Raw genomic sequence first — 16431 nt, forward strand, 5'->3', positions numbered from 1 at the left:
AAAAAGCTGTAACATCTCAAATCACCTGATGTCAACTGCAAAAGCACCTGCAATCACAGCTAAGAACGGGACAAGTATTCACACAGAATCGAGTTCAAACCTAACCACTTTTCCCATGGAAGAATTTCAGCTTTACTCACTCCTCTATCCAGCCATTGACTTTTACTTCCACACTGTTTCACCTTAGCCCTACTCTGTTGGCAAAATTCTCATGAAGTTATGTAGTCAGCTGAATCAGGGAACAGATCTAGATTAAAACTAACGAGACAACAACATATTTGTGTTAACATGAACTGGTTCCCCAGTCTGATTCTCTGCACAGCTGCAAAACCACTTCTGTAAACACAACTGAGAAGGAAATGTGATGGTAGGGGCATAGAGGATGAAGGGATCACCTTTTTCCAGACTACAGTGCTAAAAGCCAACTCTTGAACATTAATCTGTAGTGCCTATTGCAGCAAAGGAGCATTTCAAGATCTGCCTTTCAACCAAAGAAAGTTCATGGTATGTTGCTAAAATACAGGGCCCAACATATGACCAGCATGCCTATCATGTATTACAGTTAAACATAGTTTAAAAATCACTGTTCCTTGTTAATTAACTAGATACACCTTTTTGTTCCTAATTCCAAACAGAGCAAGCACTCTGTAACATACGTGACAAACTTCAAGTCTCAAACCAAAACTAAACTTTGTGGATAAGCAAAAAGAACAGGCATGTCCTAAACAGATGACTTAACTTGCATATACAGAAGATTTTATGGGTTGGATTTGAGCTTTCACATTTCCTCTGGATGCTCTTAACACTGCTGCTCTTTTTAAACATTGTCCTCTTCCTCCCACCTCCCTCTAGACACTGTATTTTCTGTGGCACAAATGTGCAGATTTGTTTACATTCTCCTCAATCAGATTGTTTCAGTCATCAATGACCAAAGACTATCCCCATTTCAATCTTTCTGTCAGTTTCTACCTTCTTACAACTATCATAACCCTTTCCTCTAGCTATCTTTATTTGAAGTTAGTTGGTCATCTGGGTTTCCATTACATTGCATATTGCTTTCATTTGTAGTAGCAAGCATTTAAACATCAAACATTCAATTTCTTTCTGTTCACAGAATTCTCTTTGCCATTTCTCAAGTACCTACACAAGTAACAGTTTTTCCCCTTTCTCATAAAGGCAATGCTTTCACAAAAAAAAACCCCAAACCCTAAAAACAATCAATTTTCAGTGGCAGAAAACTTTAAGCTACGAATGGGTCAACCACCTTTTTAAACAAACAAACAAAACAAAACAAACAAAAACACCAACTATTTGTGAGTTGACTGCAGCTACTCTTACTACTCCATGCTACAAACTCCTACAGAACTCTACCACCTGGGGATACCACCAATACAATCCCCCAGAAAACAACAACCAAACAACATCAGTTCTAACTTCAAGATCAAATGGTATAATCGAAGTGAATAGCAATCTTGTGTATCTTGGTTTTACACAGAGAAAATTGTAATCCTAACTTTACTGTAATGCAGTTCTCTGAACTTTGGGGGACTTGAAATTAAAATATTAACATGAACCCAGGAGAACAGGCACAACGAGATTGCAACCACATAAGACCTTTTTTCCCCCCACAACACAGGGCCAGCTAGATTATGGCTGTTTGGTGACACCTGCAGCAACACAGACCAATTGGAGCCCACCAACCAGTTAAACTGCCTTTATAGTTCCTTTGCAGTGACAGCTTGAATCACCTCCCAGTTTTCCCTGCTCTTCTTGCATCTCGTGCTTAACCAAATATGGGACAAAACTTTTCAGTGAGAACATAACTGAGTGTATCTAGTGCAGATACGTTTATAAAAGCATATCTAGGATTCTGTTCTGACATTAAATTTACATTTTGGTCTGACTACATTTTTTTAAATACTGGTCAGACTGTAAAATCATTTTTGGGAGATAACCATGAACTGATTTATCTAATCTAAAATTAACCCCTAAATTGCTTAATTGCCTTGCAATGACTTCATTACACAATTCTGTTTTCAACATACAAGTGATAACAACTAAGGTTGAGACCACACTGTATTACAGCCTGTATCAATATATACAAGGCTTGAAGCCCAAAGGTTTATAGTCTACCAGAGAGAGAAATTATAGAGCTACTGCATTATTTTCTTACCTAAAAAGGCTTCTCAGCCTCAGAAAAAATACTAATTCACATCTGGATTCAGCAACATGACAATATGTATTAATAAAGCTGATGATCAGGAATCTGCAAGTTCTGGTATGCTGTAACATGAGTCTGGTAAGGCCATACCTTGACACAGCTGCTCAAATACTAACCCTCATTTCTCTTCTATGCATTAAGCCTGAAACAACACAGGCTTCTAAAACCAGCTACAAACAAGCTCTTATAACAATTCCTCCCAGGGACTACAGTAACAGCTTAACAATATCAAAATCATCCTTCCATTTGGGAACTCAGCATCATATATGGTCTCTGGTTTAAGCCATCTCCTAAACAGTACACTACTCCCGCAGCTGAAGCAGCTGAGTTATACACATAGTCATACAGCTGGCTTCTTCCCTTTGTGTTCTTCCTTCTTTCTTCCTTTTCCTTCACACACATGCTGCATTTACAATCTTTAAAATATGATGGATCACAATTGTTATCATACACTTTTGTAAAAAAGTGGAACATCCAGGATTACTAAATCTAACTGAAATTAAAACCTAGTTCCTATACTTAGTGATGCTATATTTACTGAGTTAACAACTCTTTAAAATATCAAATGTAATTGAGAGCAGCCACACACACTCTGTATGCAGCTAAAAATTAGAAGTAATGTTTATAATGATTATATAGTTATTTGGCAAATCAATTGCACATTCCAGTACCTTAATACAAGCTGCAGGATAAGTACAAGGTCTAACAGAAGCTCCCCCTCCACTGATATTAGTAAAAAAAAAAACACAAACGGCTGCCACCAGAAAAAGAAACATGTCAGACTAGTAAGACCATCACCTCTGAGATAACAATCACTGTCTCTGGCTACACCCCAGCAAGCATTCTGGGTAACAGAAGAACAAAACCTATCAGAGACAGATGAAAAAAAAAGAAATGAAATAAAAATTTTGGATTAAGATTACGTGTTCTTTACTATGGAGAATCCTATACAACAAACAAAAAGACCAAAGTACAGCTTACCAGTCTAAAGCTCTCAGTAGATAGTTTTATTTAAGCCAGTATTTGACTGAAAAGGAAGTCCTTTCTATGACTTATTTGGGAACAAAATTAAATACACTCTTAAGTAAATATTTGGACATCTCTAGTGTCAAAACCGAGGAATGTCAGTCCGTGATAAAAAGGCTTAAGCATGTGAAAGTCCCCACTATTAATCTAAAAGAAAAGGCAGGAAGGGAAAAACAATCTCTTTCAGAAACAAGATTTGTAGGCTGTGACTGTTAACAGGATGCTTGATCTAATTCAGGACTGTCACTAGGAAGACCGTGCTAATGGTCTCAGACCCAGAGGGGAAAGGCTTAGGTCTAGAGCACTGAGCAGAGGAATTCAGAAGCGATTCCCAGGCAAGTATTTTGTGTCAACCATGGGGAGAACTAGAGCACAATAGACAGAGGAACTTTACCCTCAAGCTAAGCAAGGGATATCTCATGACCAGAGATGCAGCACTCTGCTCTCCCAGCATTTCAAATGTACCTCTTGTGTAAGTTACATAAGCAGGGTTGAGACGAGCAAGGCTTACACTAGGCATTCCCTAGGAAACACCACCCTTTCAGCCACAGCAGATGCTTCTGGAGTAGATGACTACTCAGGGTGTACTGGGAACCTGAAGAGACAGCATCTTGTAACTAGTGCTAATGCTCCCTAAATTACTCAATTTATTACTTTTTTTTTTTTAAATATGGAAAATTTTGTACAAGATGGAAATACAATGCTTTCACTCTGAAGCTTTCCTATCAGGATAAACAAACTGATTGGTCTGCTATGTAGTTAATGTAAAACCAAGAGGAAGCAGGGTAAGTGCTGTTTTCAACCAATCTGAATTTAAGCATCACAATTCCTATAGAGTGTGAGCGGTAAGGATTCAATTATTTCAAAAGTAGTACATTATATCACCAGCACAAAACTTACTAGAAAATGAAAACAAAGGGGAAGAAAAAAAAGACACCTTTAGTATATCCATTTTCAGCCTAATATTTTTTTAAAACTCAATTCTTATCACCATTTTCTAATGTTAACTTAAACATCAGCATTTCAATCAGACTTCAGTTTGTTCAAGAAAATTAATTTCAACATGGATTTTTTTCAGTTTGAAAGATAATGAGCTACAAGTTCAGCAAGAACAACAAATGGAAGCCAGAGCAATACCAGTTTTTAATCGTCTGTTGATCTGGTTCATCAGCTCTTAATGGTGATGCAATTCAGACCCCTGGTCCTAACGCAAATGCCTGTATGAAGAAACAGTGCTCAGTAGCAACATTTGAAGCATGTATGGTTCTTGAAACCAAAAGATTTACTGATTTTCTCCACTTTTTTTTCCTTCTCATTTATTGATGCTTCATGTTTCTTCCCTTTCATCCTTATTCTGATTAACTGAAGCAACTGCCTATGTGGTAGCATTCAAAAATTCAGATAAATAATCAGTTTTAATTGGTTTAGCTTGTGTCCTTGATTTTCCATTACAAAGTCTCCTCTTTCTATGCAAGGAGCATACTTGGTTACTGTTGTCATTTAGGGTCACCTCTGTGTTCTCTAACAAGCAGTTTTTACCTGCATCGTATCTTTAAAATATATGAATTAACCCACACTGAAAATGTTTGTCCACTAGTAGACATAGACAAACTGAGAAACCACTATCTTGACATAAGTTTTGATAACGTTTTCCTCCCTCTGAAGACACGGGAAATATAGTCACAGATTATTATGACCATTTCCTTTACTCTGAGTATAAGCAAAAATCAGATGCAAAAATTAAGGTCTTTAAAGATCTGATTATAAGCAGTTTAAAAGGACTTGTTTACCAAAGAAAGCACAGTTTAAAAGTGTGTTCTGTATTGCAAATCTATTTCTGCCTGGCAAACAGTAAGAGGGATAAGAATGTCCATTAAGAGGGTATAGATGAAACAGATGAGGAAAAAAAAATCCTTCAAACCAACAGTTCAAGAGCCCGGTTTAAGAAACTATAAACGCATTAATTATAGAAAGTTGTCTTTCTAAGGTCGAGTTATGATTTTAAATTCCCAAGAAGCTCCTTCACAATTCTCTCATCTTTGTGCGATGAAAGTGTTGCCAGCAATCTTAAATCAATAGCTGTACAACTAATTTAATCATTATATGCAAGAAGCTGAAAAAAGTAATCCTTTTCCGAACTTGAAACCTCCCACATTAACAAGAAATTTAGTACCCTGTTTGCCATTTGTAGCTGGAGCTGCCTGATTACAGACTTTCAAGGCTGCCTGTTCTAAAAATGGGTTTTCTAGTGGTACAGCAAGAACTGCGAAAAAATCAAGCCTTTTTTTCCCCCTTTACACACTCTATTTTTAATTTAAAATATATTTTAAGATCTAAAAAGTATTTCTAGCAATGCAGAAACTTACAGGACAAAACTCCTCAATGTAACATCAGAAGTTGTAACTTACCTTGTTTTCTTCCAAAAATTTCAGTTTGATAGATACATCATTACGCATTTTGTCATATTTCTCTTTATGCACTTGAAACAGTTGTTGTGATTGCTCAATCTTTGGCAGAGTGTTTGCATCACGAGGGCCAAGATTCAACTCTTCTAGGTCTGTTCGATAGGCATCATATTCAATTCTGAGAAGAAAAATGAGGAAGAAAAAACAATCCTCAAGGCAGACTGTCTCAAAACAGACCTCATAGAGAAGGCCAAGTAAAACAGAAGATGAACAAAACAGTGAAGTACGTAAAAAATAAAAAACCTGGGCAAGATTCCTCTCTTTCCCCCTTCCTATTACCCACCAGTAAGTAGAGTACAGCTGCCTCAACAAATACCCTCCTTCTTCTGTCCCTGTCTCAGCCACGTGCACCCAACCCTCTGTTTTGTGTGGCTTCAGTGCTCAGAGCTTTTCGTAGGTTCTTAGCTCAGATATCTTAGCTTCTTAACTCAGATGAACCTAGTAGATCTTTTTTCCACATTATTCTTCTCTTGTTCAATTCAGTGAAGAGTTTATGTTCAGAGCAAGAGAACATCAAGACCAAGACATTTCCTTTAAGCAGCCGAGCAACAGCTCATTTCTACCAAGCTCTGTCCCAAGGCTTTTTCAGCATGCTCTAGGCTTCTCTGCATGCATTCACTGGAACAACTTCATAGTCCTTCCACAAGTAGTTTTGTGAGAACATGTCTGTCCCTGGATAAACATGCTGCAAAAAAATGATGCATTATTTATACTCTTCTGAGGGCCTATCTTATTTTCATAGGAAAGTCAGATTCTGGATCAATACCACCACTAAAGGAGATAAAGGCAGAGAAATACAGAGTTAAAACTAAGGGCTGGCTATGTATTTAAGCTAACTTTATACCAAAGGTATATATCCTACTTCTAGATAAGACAGATTAAAAGTATTTTCTAATTTATTCTTGTTCTCTCCAAATTACCTATCCTGAATACTGACAGCAAAACCAGAATTGATGTCATGGTATAGGCTCTTGCCTACAGATATCTGATAATGTTCTAATTGAACCAGCTAGTCCACATATACTATTTATTAATGTGATGGTTTGAAACCGTCTTTTTAATTTTTCTTTACAAAGTTCAAGCAGAGAAAGCTAAAGAATGTAAACAAGTCACTATTGGGTGCGAGAAAGCAAAAGAATGATTGTTCTAAACACTTCCGTTGAATAGATAGAAATGTTCAAGAACCACTACTCAAAACAAGGTTGGGGGCAGTCGGGGCAACTTGCTGGGCTGTCTGGCTGCTGCTGCTGCTTCTCTTCTCGCTGGAAGTAACACACTGACCTTGGCGAGCTAAGTTAAAGGCTTCTCTGCTTCTATCTCTCTCCTTTCTGCCAGGGTGGCCTGGGGGGAGGCCCCTTGGGAGGTCCCCTCAGGGGAAGCAAAGGGAGCTTGGTTGTGCTTTTCTGTTGATTGTATGTATTTGTACATATTCATTGCATTTCATCATAGATTGTAGATTTGCTTGTAAATACAAGCAAATACTTGCATGATAGCATCCATGACTGTGACAAAAAAAATATAAAACCCCCTATAAACATCCTTGATATCCCTCTATATTAGACTGCACCATTTAATTATATATGAATATAAATAAACCATATGTTCTTTCTTATTTTAATGTAAAAATACAAAATGTCTTAAAATTATTTAATACAGAATCTAGCACATTGAATTTTGTCTTAAAAACCATTAAAGAAAGTTTAAGTTTTCTAACAATGCTGATGATTAAAAAGTTAAGCTTTCTAATCATCAACACGGCATTCCTAAGTGGGAAAGGCACCTATGGAATGTTAGTAGTTTGAAGATTGTATCACTAAACTAATCTTCTGATTTCCAGTATTACAAATAAGTCTAACAAATACTGGATCCTTGCCAGTAAAATCTTATTTTAAGACATTATTGCAAGTGGATAATACAAAAGTAGTATGCAAAACGTGTCTATTTGTTCACAGCCATCTAGCACTTGACCAGGTAAAGCAACAGAAAGAGCCAGAAATCCCTCCAAGGCCCAAAGCTTCACCTTTTCCTTCTATACTTCTGTGTAGCTTTCAAAAAAGGGAACCTAGCACATGAGCATGTGAGAGATGCTGCATTTAATGGAACAAACCGACCATTCCTCACTTCCAAAATATGCTTTCTCACAGACATTTCTCAAACTGAAAACAAATCAGTATGCAAAATTTGTTACAACTTTTCAGTTGGTATAACTGAAGTAAAAGGAGCAATATTCAGAGAGCCTCTCCATGATTTTCATTGCTATATGATTAAGGTGTTATTTAAAGAGTTTGTGACTTAATTCCAAGGAAGGAAATAAACAGAGTTGATAGAAGAAGGGATCAGATGAACACTGAAGTGCAACTGGAGACAAAGCAGCACAGAAATAAATGTCACCTATTTTCACATTGCAAAATGATGGACTGGCTAGGTAAGTGAAGAACTTCTGTAATTTATTTGCCTTATTGAAATGGCAAAATACTTTAATGAACAAAGTAATGAAGGTATCTAATAAGAGAAGAGCCATATACCCCAAATGACTGGCAAGAGCAGTCATGGCAGATATTTTAAACAGTTTCAACAGACACCGGGAAAACGTGTCAACTGATGGTATGTTTAAAAATACCTTCATGCCAAAAATAAAGCAGTATGTTACAGTCATACTAATTCTGCCTTTCATACCTTTTGAAAGTTTAATTCAGTATCAGAACCATAACTTGCTATTTTGCTTATAAATAAGCATTAGAACAGAACAATTAAAAAGGAGGGATAAAACTTCAAAACTCGAGCAGCTTGCAATTTTTTTACAAAAGCTACAACAAAAACAAAAAACCACACACAAAAAACATGCAGGAACTACCTTCTTTGGCAAATTAAAACTAATATACTTCATACTATTAAGTGGAAAAAAAAATCATAATGGAACCAAGCACCAGAAATGACCATAAGTCCAAACGCTAGCAGGTAAAGGGAACCAGGCTTCTGAGTACTATGCCATATCCAAAAGTAACCTTCTCCAGGGCATAAAAGCTCAATGTACTGCTAGATGTCACTTACTACAAAATTTCTTTTTTTTTTATTTTACCCTTTCCAAAAACGTGTGCAACTTCTGCATAAAAAATGAAATGTGAATTGCACATATAGACCATTAATGAAAGCATAAGTGTTTTTCAATCAAAGAGATTATTTCACCTATTACCTATTTATAACCTTTCACCTGGATAAAAGACTTAACTTTGCAATGTCATGCTGCTAAGAAAGCCATCATAATCCACTACGCAGGAAAAATGAGCCATAATTACTCCTAGAACTAATGAATAAAGTCTACACAGAACACTTAGAAAATATTAAGTGATGTGCAATGAGGCAGTTAACTGTAATCCTATTTGTATGAGAGTTGTGTTAAAATGTTTTTATCTGACAGGTTAGTCACTCACATCCCAGGAATAAGCTCATACAAAGTCTGTTTCCTGCAGATTAGTTTGTAATGAAAATAGCTGGATACAGAATAGCTACCTGGCAGTTTCGTACTGTTTCACAGTCAATAACGTGTCTTCCATTGTTTTATTCACCAATGTAGTCACACTGGCAATAAAAAAGTTAATAGCCCCAAGTAGAGTTTCTCCATTCTTAGCTAGAAGTTTCTGTGTATCTGCATTGTAGCCAAATTCCTCCTACAAACAAAAAGCAGAGAAAACAAAACTGTAGATCATTTAAAATCATAACAGTCATCAGCAACTACATATAAAAAAAAAATACCCAATCACACAGATATGACTATGATTAAACATAGCCTCAATACGATATTCAGTTCACAGTTTTTAGGAAATCTAGTATCAGTGAATCACGGTTTACAACTTTGTTACCAAGTGATGTTAAATCCTAATTTATAACAGGACTTTTCTGCACTCGAAGTCTTGAATGTCACTTAAGAAGTAAGCACTGATGTAATCCTTCCATTGTCATTCAGCAGGATTTCAATCCAGAATCTCTCATGTGATTGTCTATTTAATGCTTTAATATCAGAGACACTGCTACATTAAATCCAGCAATACAAGTAAATTCACAAGGGCACACAGTATTAATTAGCTATGAAATTTTCTTCTTGCATTCCAGAAAAAGATTACTGGAAAAAAAAAAACAACAACCAAAAAACAAGCCCCAAACCAAACCTAAAAAAAAAAAACCATTAAAAAAAAACACCTACCACAGTTCAATAGGCTGAAAATAATTGAAGAGCAGAGCATTATAATAGACAGCAAATAAAAAATTATAATCTAGCTCAGCCATAAATTTTGAAGGAACAAGCGTGAAATTATTTCCAAAGCATTTCTGTCACATTTGGATATACGTTTGTTCATGTCTCTTTATTAGCAACAGCGTAAGCCCTGACGAAGTCTGCAAAGACTTTTCTAATGCACAGATGCCAAACAAGTTCAGTTATTACATTTATGTCATCCATATGGCATCTTTGTATCCTGCAGATGGGAGTTCTCACAAAACAGTACAATCTCTGGTGGCAATGGCTGTGAAAAACACTAAGTTCATATTTGAAGCTTGGTCTTTTTAGGCTTGCACACTGCCAACAACTGACTCAGAAGTGCTGTATTCTAGTTTCCTTTCATCTGTCTAGAACATGCACACCAAAGCCAAATGATATTTCATATAAATGACTTGATGAGAGTACGGGTGATGCGCAATAGTAAAGAAGGAATCTTCTAGAAGGGGGGTGTAGTGGAAGTGAATGATTTGAAGAACAAAAAAGGAAGAGAACTCAATGCAAGTTTTCACCAGCTAAGACCTGCAAACACCACTAAAGATCTGACAGCTTTGCATTGCTTGGGTGGCAAAAGCAGACAGCCAAATCACTACAGATCTTGCTGAAAAGAAGTATTTTTCAGATGGTTTTGCTCTAACATTGCCAGCAACACCGTAACACAAGTGCTAAAATAAGGAATAAATAAGAACATATAGGCAAAGACAACAGCAGGACTGCTCTCTTCAGCAATGCTTAGTCCCATCTCTTTTCACTCCCACAAGCAAGACTGCGATGTTTTCTGGGTGGTCCTCTGACCTAGATCATCCTAGACCTGGCTGAGCAATACTACCAGTTCAAAGGAGAAGGATAAGAAGGACAGCTCTGCAGTGGCCTGAAGTACTAACAAAGAAACAATGCTAGCCACCAAAACTGTCCTTCTACTGGTTCATGCAGTTTCATATTAAAAACTTGTGAAGTTTGTCCATGACCTCTGCAGATAACGCTTATGAAAGAGACAATAAATCCTTTCTGTATCAAGAGTTTACACTCAGTTCATACTCAATGCACAGCTCAATTAAAATTGGAATTCATCCGTCTATATAATTGGAGGCACATGAGCCTGGAACCAGGAGTTATCTTTGCATCCAAAAGAGAAACAGCCAAACATTTATATTCAGTAATACCTCCACAGATATCCCATTGAGATCTTATTTTGTTATCGTGCATAAAATATGAAATACAAATTTAAGAATACTGTGAGGTTTTTTTCCTTTGTTTTAAAACGTATATACTGATAGCACATTAAGCGTTAAAAGACTAACGCTTCAGAAATCTCAGTCTTAGTCTTGCACAAGTTTCAGAGGCAACAATGCTATCCAAACATCCCAGAAGAATAGACCAGGCTACAGATGGTAGTACAGGACAGATTAAACAAAGGGAAAACACAAAGAGGAAAGAGACAAACCAGGCAAGTCTCCCAAGAGGCAAAAGTTAGATAATTTTTATTACAGCCGCAGAAACCTTTATTTGATTTTCATCAACAGCCCCATTCAGTAATCCACACAAGAGATGAATGACTGAAACAAATTCCAAGATCAGTATATGATGCTGAAATAACCTGGAATAACAGTATTCCCATTAGAAGTTACAAGCTACTCATGGGAAAAAAAAAGGGAAAGAAAAAGAATCATTAAACACACACATGATGCTAGATTTAATCCAAGTTTCAGAAGAAACATCCAGCTTCAGCACATACTTCATAACAATTACTAAGTTCTGCCACAAACCACATGTCCATATGTGTCAAGGGTAAACTGATTATAGAAAAATAACTTTTTAGCAGATTTAATTTCTTAGCTGCTAGAAGTGCTTTACTTTCACAGATTTTGATCTTTCAGCCTGTAACATTTAGAATTCCTGCACACTAGTGCAGAAGTCTCTTATTTCCCCTGCTCCCACTAGCTATTAGTTAAGGTTCCTCTGTACATCTTCCCTTAAAATTCAATGGGAATAGACAATCATGAATAGGGAAGAATAAACAGAAAGAGGTTTTAAGTTAAATCACACAAAGATAATTTGAGCTGTTTCAAGCAGCTACATTTTATGGAATTATTTAGCCCCTTAATATTGGTTTTTCAAAGAACCAGCAGCAGTATCAAATTGTTTTAACTCTGGAGGTATACAGAACAATCAGTGCAGAAGTAAGACAGCTACAATGTTTTGTGCTCATTGCACACCTTCCTCCCTCTTTACAGCAGACAGTTTTATTACTTGCCACAAAATGTGCCAGCGTTACATATAGTTCTAAACCAAGGAGTCATTAACAAGACAAATGCTGATATCTAAAGACTGCCTCTCTTGCTCAGAGTCTACAAACAACGTAAGAGTACAGATTAGTCCTATTAACAGCAAAATGTATTTCAAGAAGGACTTTGAGATTAAAGCTTGATGCTTAAACATGCTACAAAAAAATAATTTGCTCACATTCAATATGCACAAGTGAAGTAATGTGCCCTATACTGTTTACTCTCATGTATATTCCCCAAAGAAATGATATAACACTCTGTAACACTGATGACATTTCATCAGGAGGAAAATTTATAGTAAAATGCATTTTCTATACAAAGAAAAGGTGTCAGCTCTTGAGTCCAGCCATCAACTACAGGTAAGCATTTAAGAAACAATAAAGAACTACAGTAATTCCAATGATTTCTTCTAGTTTTTAAGTGAATTACATAAGCTTTTAACACAAACAGCATGTAATATATACTTAACTACAATGTTTAGGAAAGTAGCTGCTAACTGCTGTATAGCCTGTATGAGTCAATTAGGCTTTATCTTCATCTCTGCCATTTTATTTTTTAACACTATAAAAGTCTTACATGAAGTTCCAATGATTTCAAACTCAGGTCAGCAAATGCATCTCCAAGTTGCCTTTGGGTATGTACCATCTGGAAGAGTTGCGTGGACAGTGTCTGAGCCAGTCTCAGGATATTTTCGTATTTTTTTTTGTTATCTCTCAAAATATCTATTTGAGCTTCTAGTTCCAGATCTACTGTTCTTGAGCCACGACCCAGTTTTTCAGAGATGATCTGACGTGTACACTGGAGAAAAAAAAATTAAATTATAAAGAATCAAGCATATTCAGGACAGCAGAGCATACACCCATTTTCAGCTTCAAGGGACGTATAATTACACACAATTCTTTCACAATAACCCCTCCCAATATAAGTTTGCACAACAAACCGAAAAAACAACACACTCTTTAGAAGTTTATCAGGACTCAGCAAGAACAGTTGGACAAGTCTCAACTCCTACTAAGATGAATATTCAAGTTAGCAAATCAAGAGCATAACTAGTTGTTTCTCAAGTAAAAGAAAACATCTCTTTTTAAGTTTGGTGAATCTCATTAAATTAGAAGAAGCAATTTATCCCACTGCACGAAAGACAGTCAATGGGAGTATTACTGGTTATGCATAAAAGTAGTTAGTGATCTTTGGGTTCTCTGTCCACCAACCATCCAATCTCAGACCATCCATGTTATTTTCTCTTCAGAAGAATGTTATTTTTGGTTTTATTTTTTGGGGGGTTTTGGTTGGTTCCTTGTTTTTTGTTATTTGTTTGGGGTTTTTAGGAAGGGTGAGGGGGGAAGGAAAAGGTAAAGATGTGGTGGGTTTCAGGATGTTATTTTAAAGCTGACTGGGAAACTAAGAACTCTTACTGAGAAAGATGTTAAACTATTAAAACGCATTTCTCATTGTTTATGCATCTGCAAAGTAGAGCTGACTGCCTCAGAATGGCTTATTTTTTTCTTTTCAGTCCCAAGTCAAATTCTGAACACATTTGCAGTTCATGAAAACAGCGAGTAGAAAACTGAAAAAGCTACAGACACTTTCACCCAGTCACTGACTGTGACAGCTCAGGCTGCTACCACATTCCATTTTTCTGTGACACCTTCTCTAAAAGATTTGAGCCCAACTTGGCAGTGAGCCTCCCAAGATGCACACTGGACTTTCCCTTAACTGAGACAAAGGAGAAGCCATTTGGAAAGCAGATGTGTATCAAATCAATACAACTTCCTCTACACAAAGCAAAAACAATTTATTGTTTTAGTAAGTTACTTCAAGTTCATCTGTGGTCCCAAGAGTTGAAGAGATAACCAAGTTATATCTCTGAAGAATTACTGCTAGAAACAGGATTAAAAGGATGCAAAGGTAGTAGTCAAGCCCACAACTACTCTGAAGGGACTTAATCTAAGCACAAAGCTGCTATTGAGTTAGGTGAAACAATCCCCAAACTTATCTTGTATCACATTCCCAAATATATGACAGCACTGGATTTCCCAGGGTTTCCAAATTCAGCTACTTTAATCTAGTCTTTACTTATTTCCAAAGGAGATACCATTTAAACCTGCCAGAACCTTTATATCCTTTCCACATTTAATAGACAAACACAGAAAAAATGCAAGAATGACCAGATAGGACAAGATGGTCGTAACTCATAAGGTTTAGATTGGAAGTTACAGACTCTTTGGGTTGCTCAATTAGATTCAATCAATTAACAAGAAAGACCCCAGCTAATGTAGGAGACATATGTCTGTCAAGATTGAGAAATTTGAGAGTGCATAACAAATCATACCAACACAAAATACAACCTTGTTAGTCTGCAACAGAAATTGCCAGATACATATTGGTGATGAGTGTGATCAGAGTGTTCAGTAAGCATATCACTGGGAACTATGGAATCATAGACAAAGTCTGGCTATTTATTAAAAAAAAAAACACCACTGAAACAAACAAAAACCACCGAAACAAACAAAAAACCAAAATGAAATATCAGATACTCCCTCTTCTCCCCACCTCAATGTTTGGCAGCAAGAATAAATTACGAAGGAATGTATATTTTCAATCAAGGAGTATTTGCTTCAGAAGTTACAGTAAGACACCTAAAAACTCCAGCAGTGACAAGCAAGGAAAAAGTAATCATTGGAAAGACACTGCATACTTTGTTAAACTGAGATGTAGCTACAGCTGAAAACTGTGGCTGAACAAGAACTGAGAAAGAAGATGCATCTAAGTATTTTGATTTACTATGGTTCTAAGTGCACTAGTACAGACACACAAGTTGCTATAAATTCTCATCAGTTAAAAAGAAAATGCCACACATAAATTTCATTTTGTGTTGTTCCAAAACAAATATCTATAAAGAACGGTACTCTGAATAAGACTGTGCTCCTCAAAAAGAAGGCACACAAGGCAAAATTTGCAAATTTTGGCTTGTAGACCAGGTATATTGAGTTCATTCCCCTCCAAGTTTGAGAAGCTGTATGAAAACAAAAAGATACACTTCTTATTAGAATTGCTCAAGGTCAAGAGGAGTCACAACTTTCTTGTGTCTGCCTTGTTTGCTAAACTGAAAATGTTTTTCTCATCTAAAGGGGATGCAGGGGATGGGGAAAGGGAAAGAACAGGAAGCTCTTTCCAGTAGGGCAATTTCTTTTGAAGCAAAATCACAATTAGTAGCGAGCACAAGGTTGGAGAGAGTAAAGAGGGATACTACAAAGGCAACAGAATAATCTTAACAGGTTGTAAGTGACAAAAAAGTTAAATATCGTCTATGAAAATTATGGTTGGCTAGACAGAAGAGTAGCTTTAACCTTCTCCGATTTTCAGCTGGAGTTTAAAACAGAAATAAAAATGGGAGGTAATCAAAGCAATTGTTTCACACACAATAAGCAAGGTATTCCACGATTATGAAGGCATACTTAACCATCTCTTCACAGATGGGTATGGCTTTTGAAACACATTCAATAATAATCAAATTTCACAACTAATACTGTGACAGAGGCACTGCTCATGTCAGAGTCCTTAAGAGCCTCCTAGCAGCAAGTTTCATCACCAACTCCACTTGCAGATTAATGCCTGGTACATTCAATAGCATGGATTTCAGCTCAGACTTAACTGCTGAGTTCCCCTCACTAACCACTTATTCCTGTCCTTTATTTCTGCATCTTCTAACTTATGATCAGTTAGCTCTTACAAGATAAGGAAGACTTCTTCCCACAACTATTCTAATGGGAACCAAAGCAAGCCAGTATGTCCATTAACTGAAATGTTGTGCTAAATCAAATAAAATATGCTTTTAGTATGTAGCCTACATATAAAGTATTTTCAGGGACATTTGCATAATGCTCCCTGAAGCTCAGAATTAATTCATAAGCTCTCTTTGAATTATCCTATTCCTCAAAAAAAGCCATACAAGAAGTATAGGATTCTCTAGAAAGATCATAAAGTGACCCATCTCCTTAGGAATATCCATGAAATAACTTCAAGATCATAGACTTAATGAAAAGATTAATTTAGTTTCCTGAAAGTGCTAATCTGTTTGCTATGCCCTAACTGTGGGATTTCAGTGAGAGGGAAGTTTAAGACAAGAAAGAGATCTAAAAATCCAGGCTTTGTAAAGTC

At 36.5% G+C, this 16431-nt stretch overlaps 1 protein-coding gene across 5 annotated transcripts in view; it reads right to left on the minus strand.

Annotated features, from left to right (window-relative positions):
* The window catches only part of ARFIP1 (ADP ribosylation factor interacting protein 1), a 32264-nt gene that overhangs the window by 2934 nt on the left and 12899 nt on the right, over window positions 1-16431 (minus strand). For all 5 annotated transcript variants that reach the window (XM_054382892.1, XM_054382896.1, XM_054382894.1 and 2 more), the window contains 3 exons: window positions 12847-13068; window positions 9223-9380; window positions 5656-5830 (listed from right to left, as the gene is read on the minus strand). In XM_054382892.1, coding sequence (XP_054238867.1) covers window positions 5656-5830; window positions 9223-9380; window positions 12847-13068 — 555 coding nt within the window. The remainder of the gene's footprint in view (window positions 1-5655; window positions 5831-9222; window positions 9381-12846; window positions 13069-16431) is intronic.

Source organism: Indicator indicator, chromosome 8 (genome assembly GCF_027791375.1).
Source record: "Indicator indicator isolate 239-I01 chromosome 8, UM_Iind_1.1, whole genome shotgun sequence".
In the NCBI taxonomy this organism is placed as follows: Eukaryota; Metazoa; Chordata; class Aves; order Piciformes; family Indicatoridae; genus Indicator; species Indicator indicator.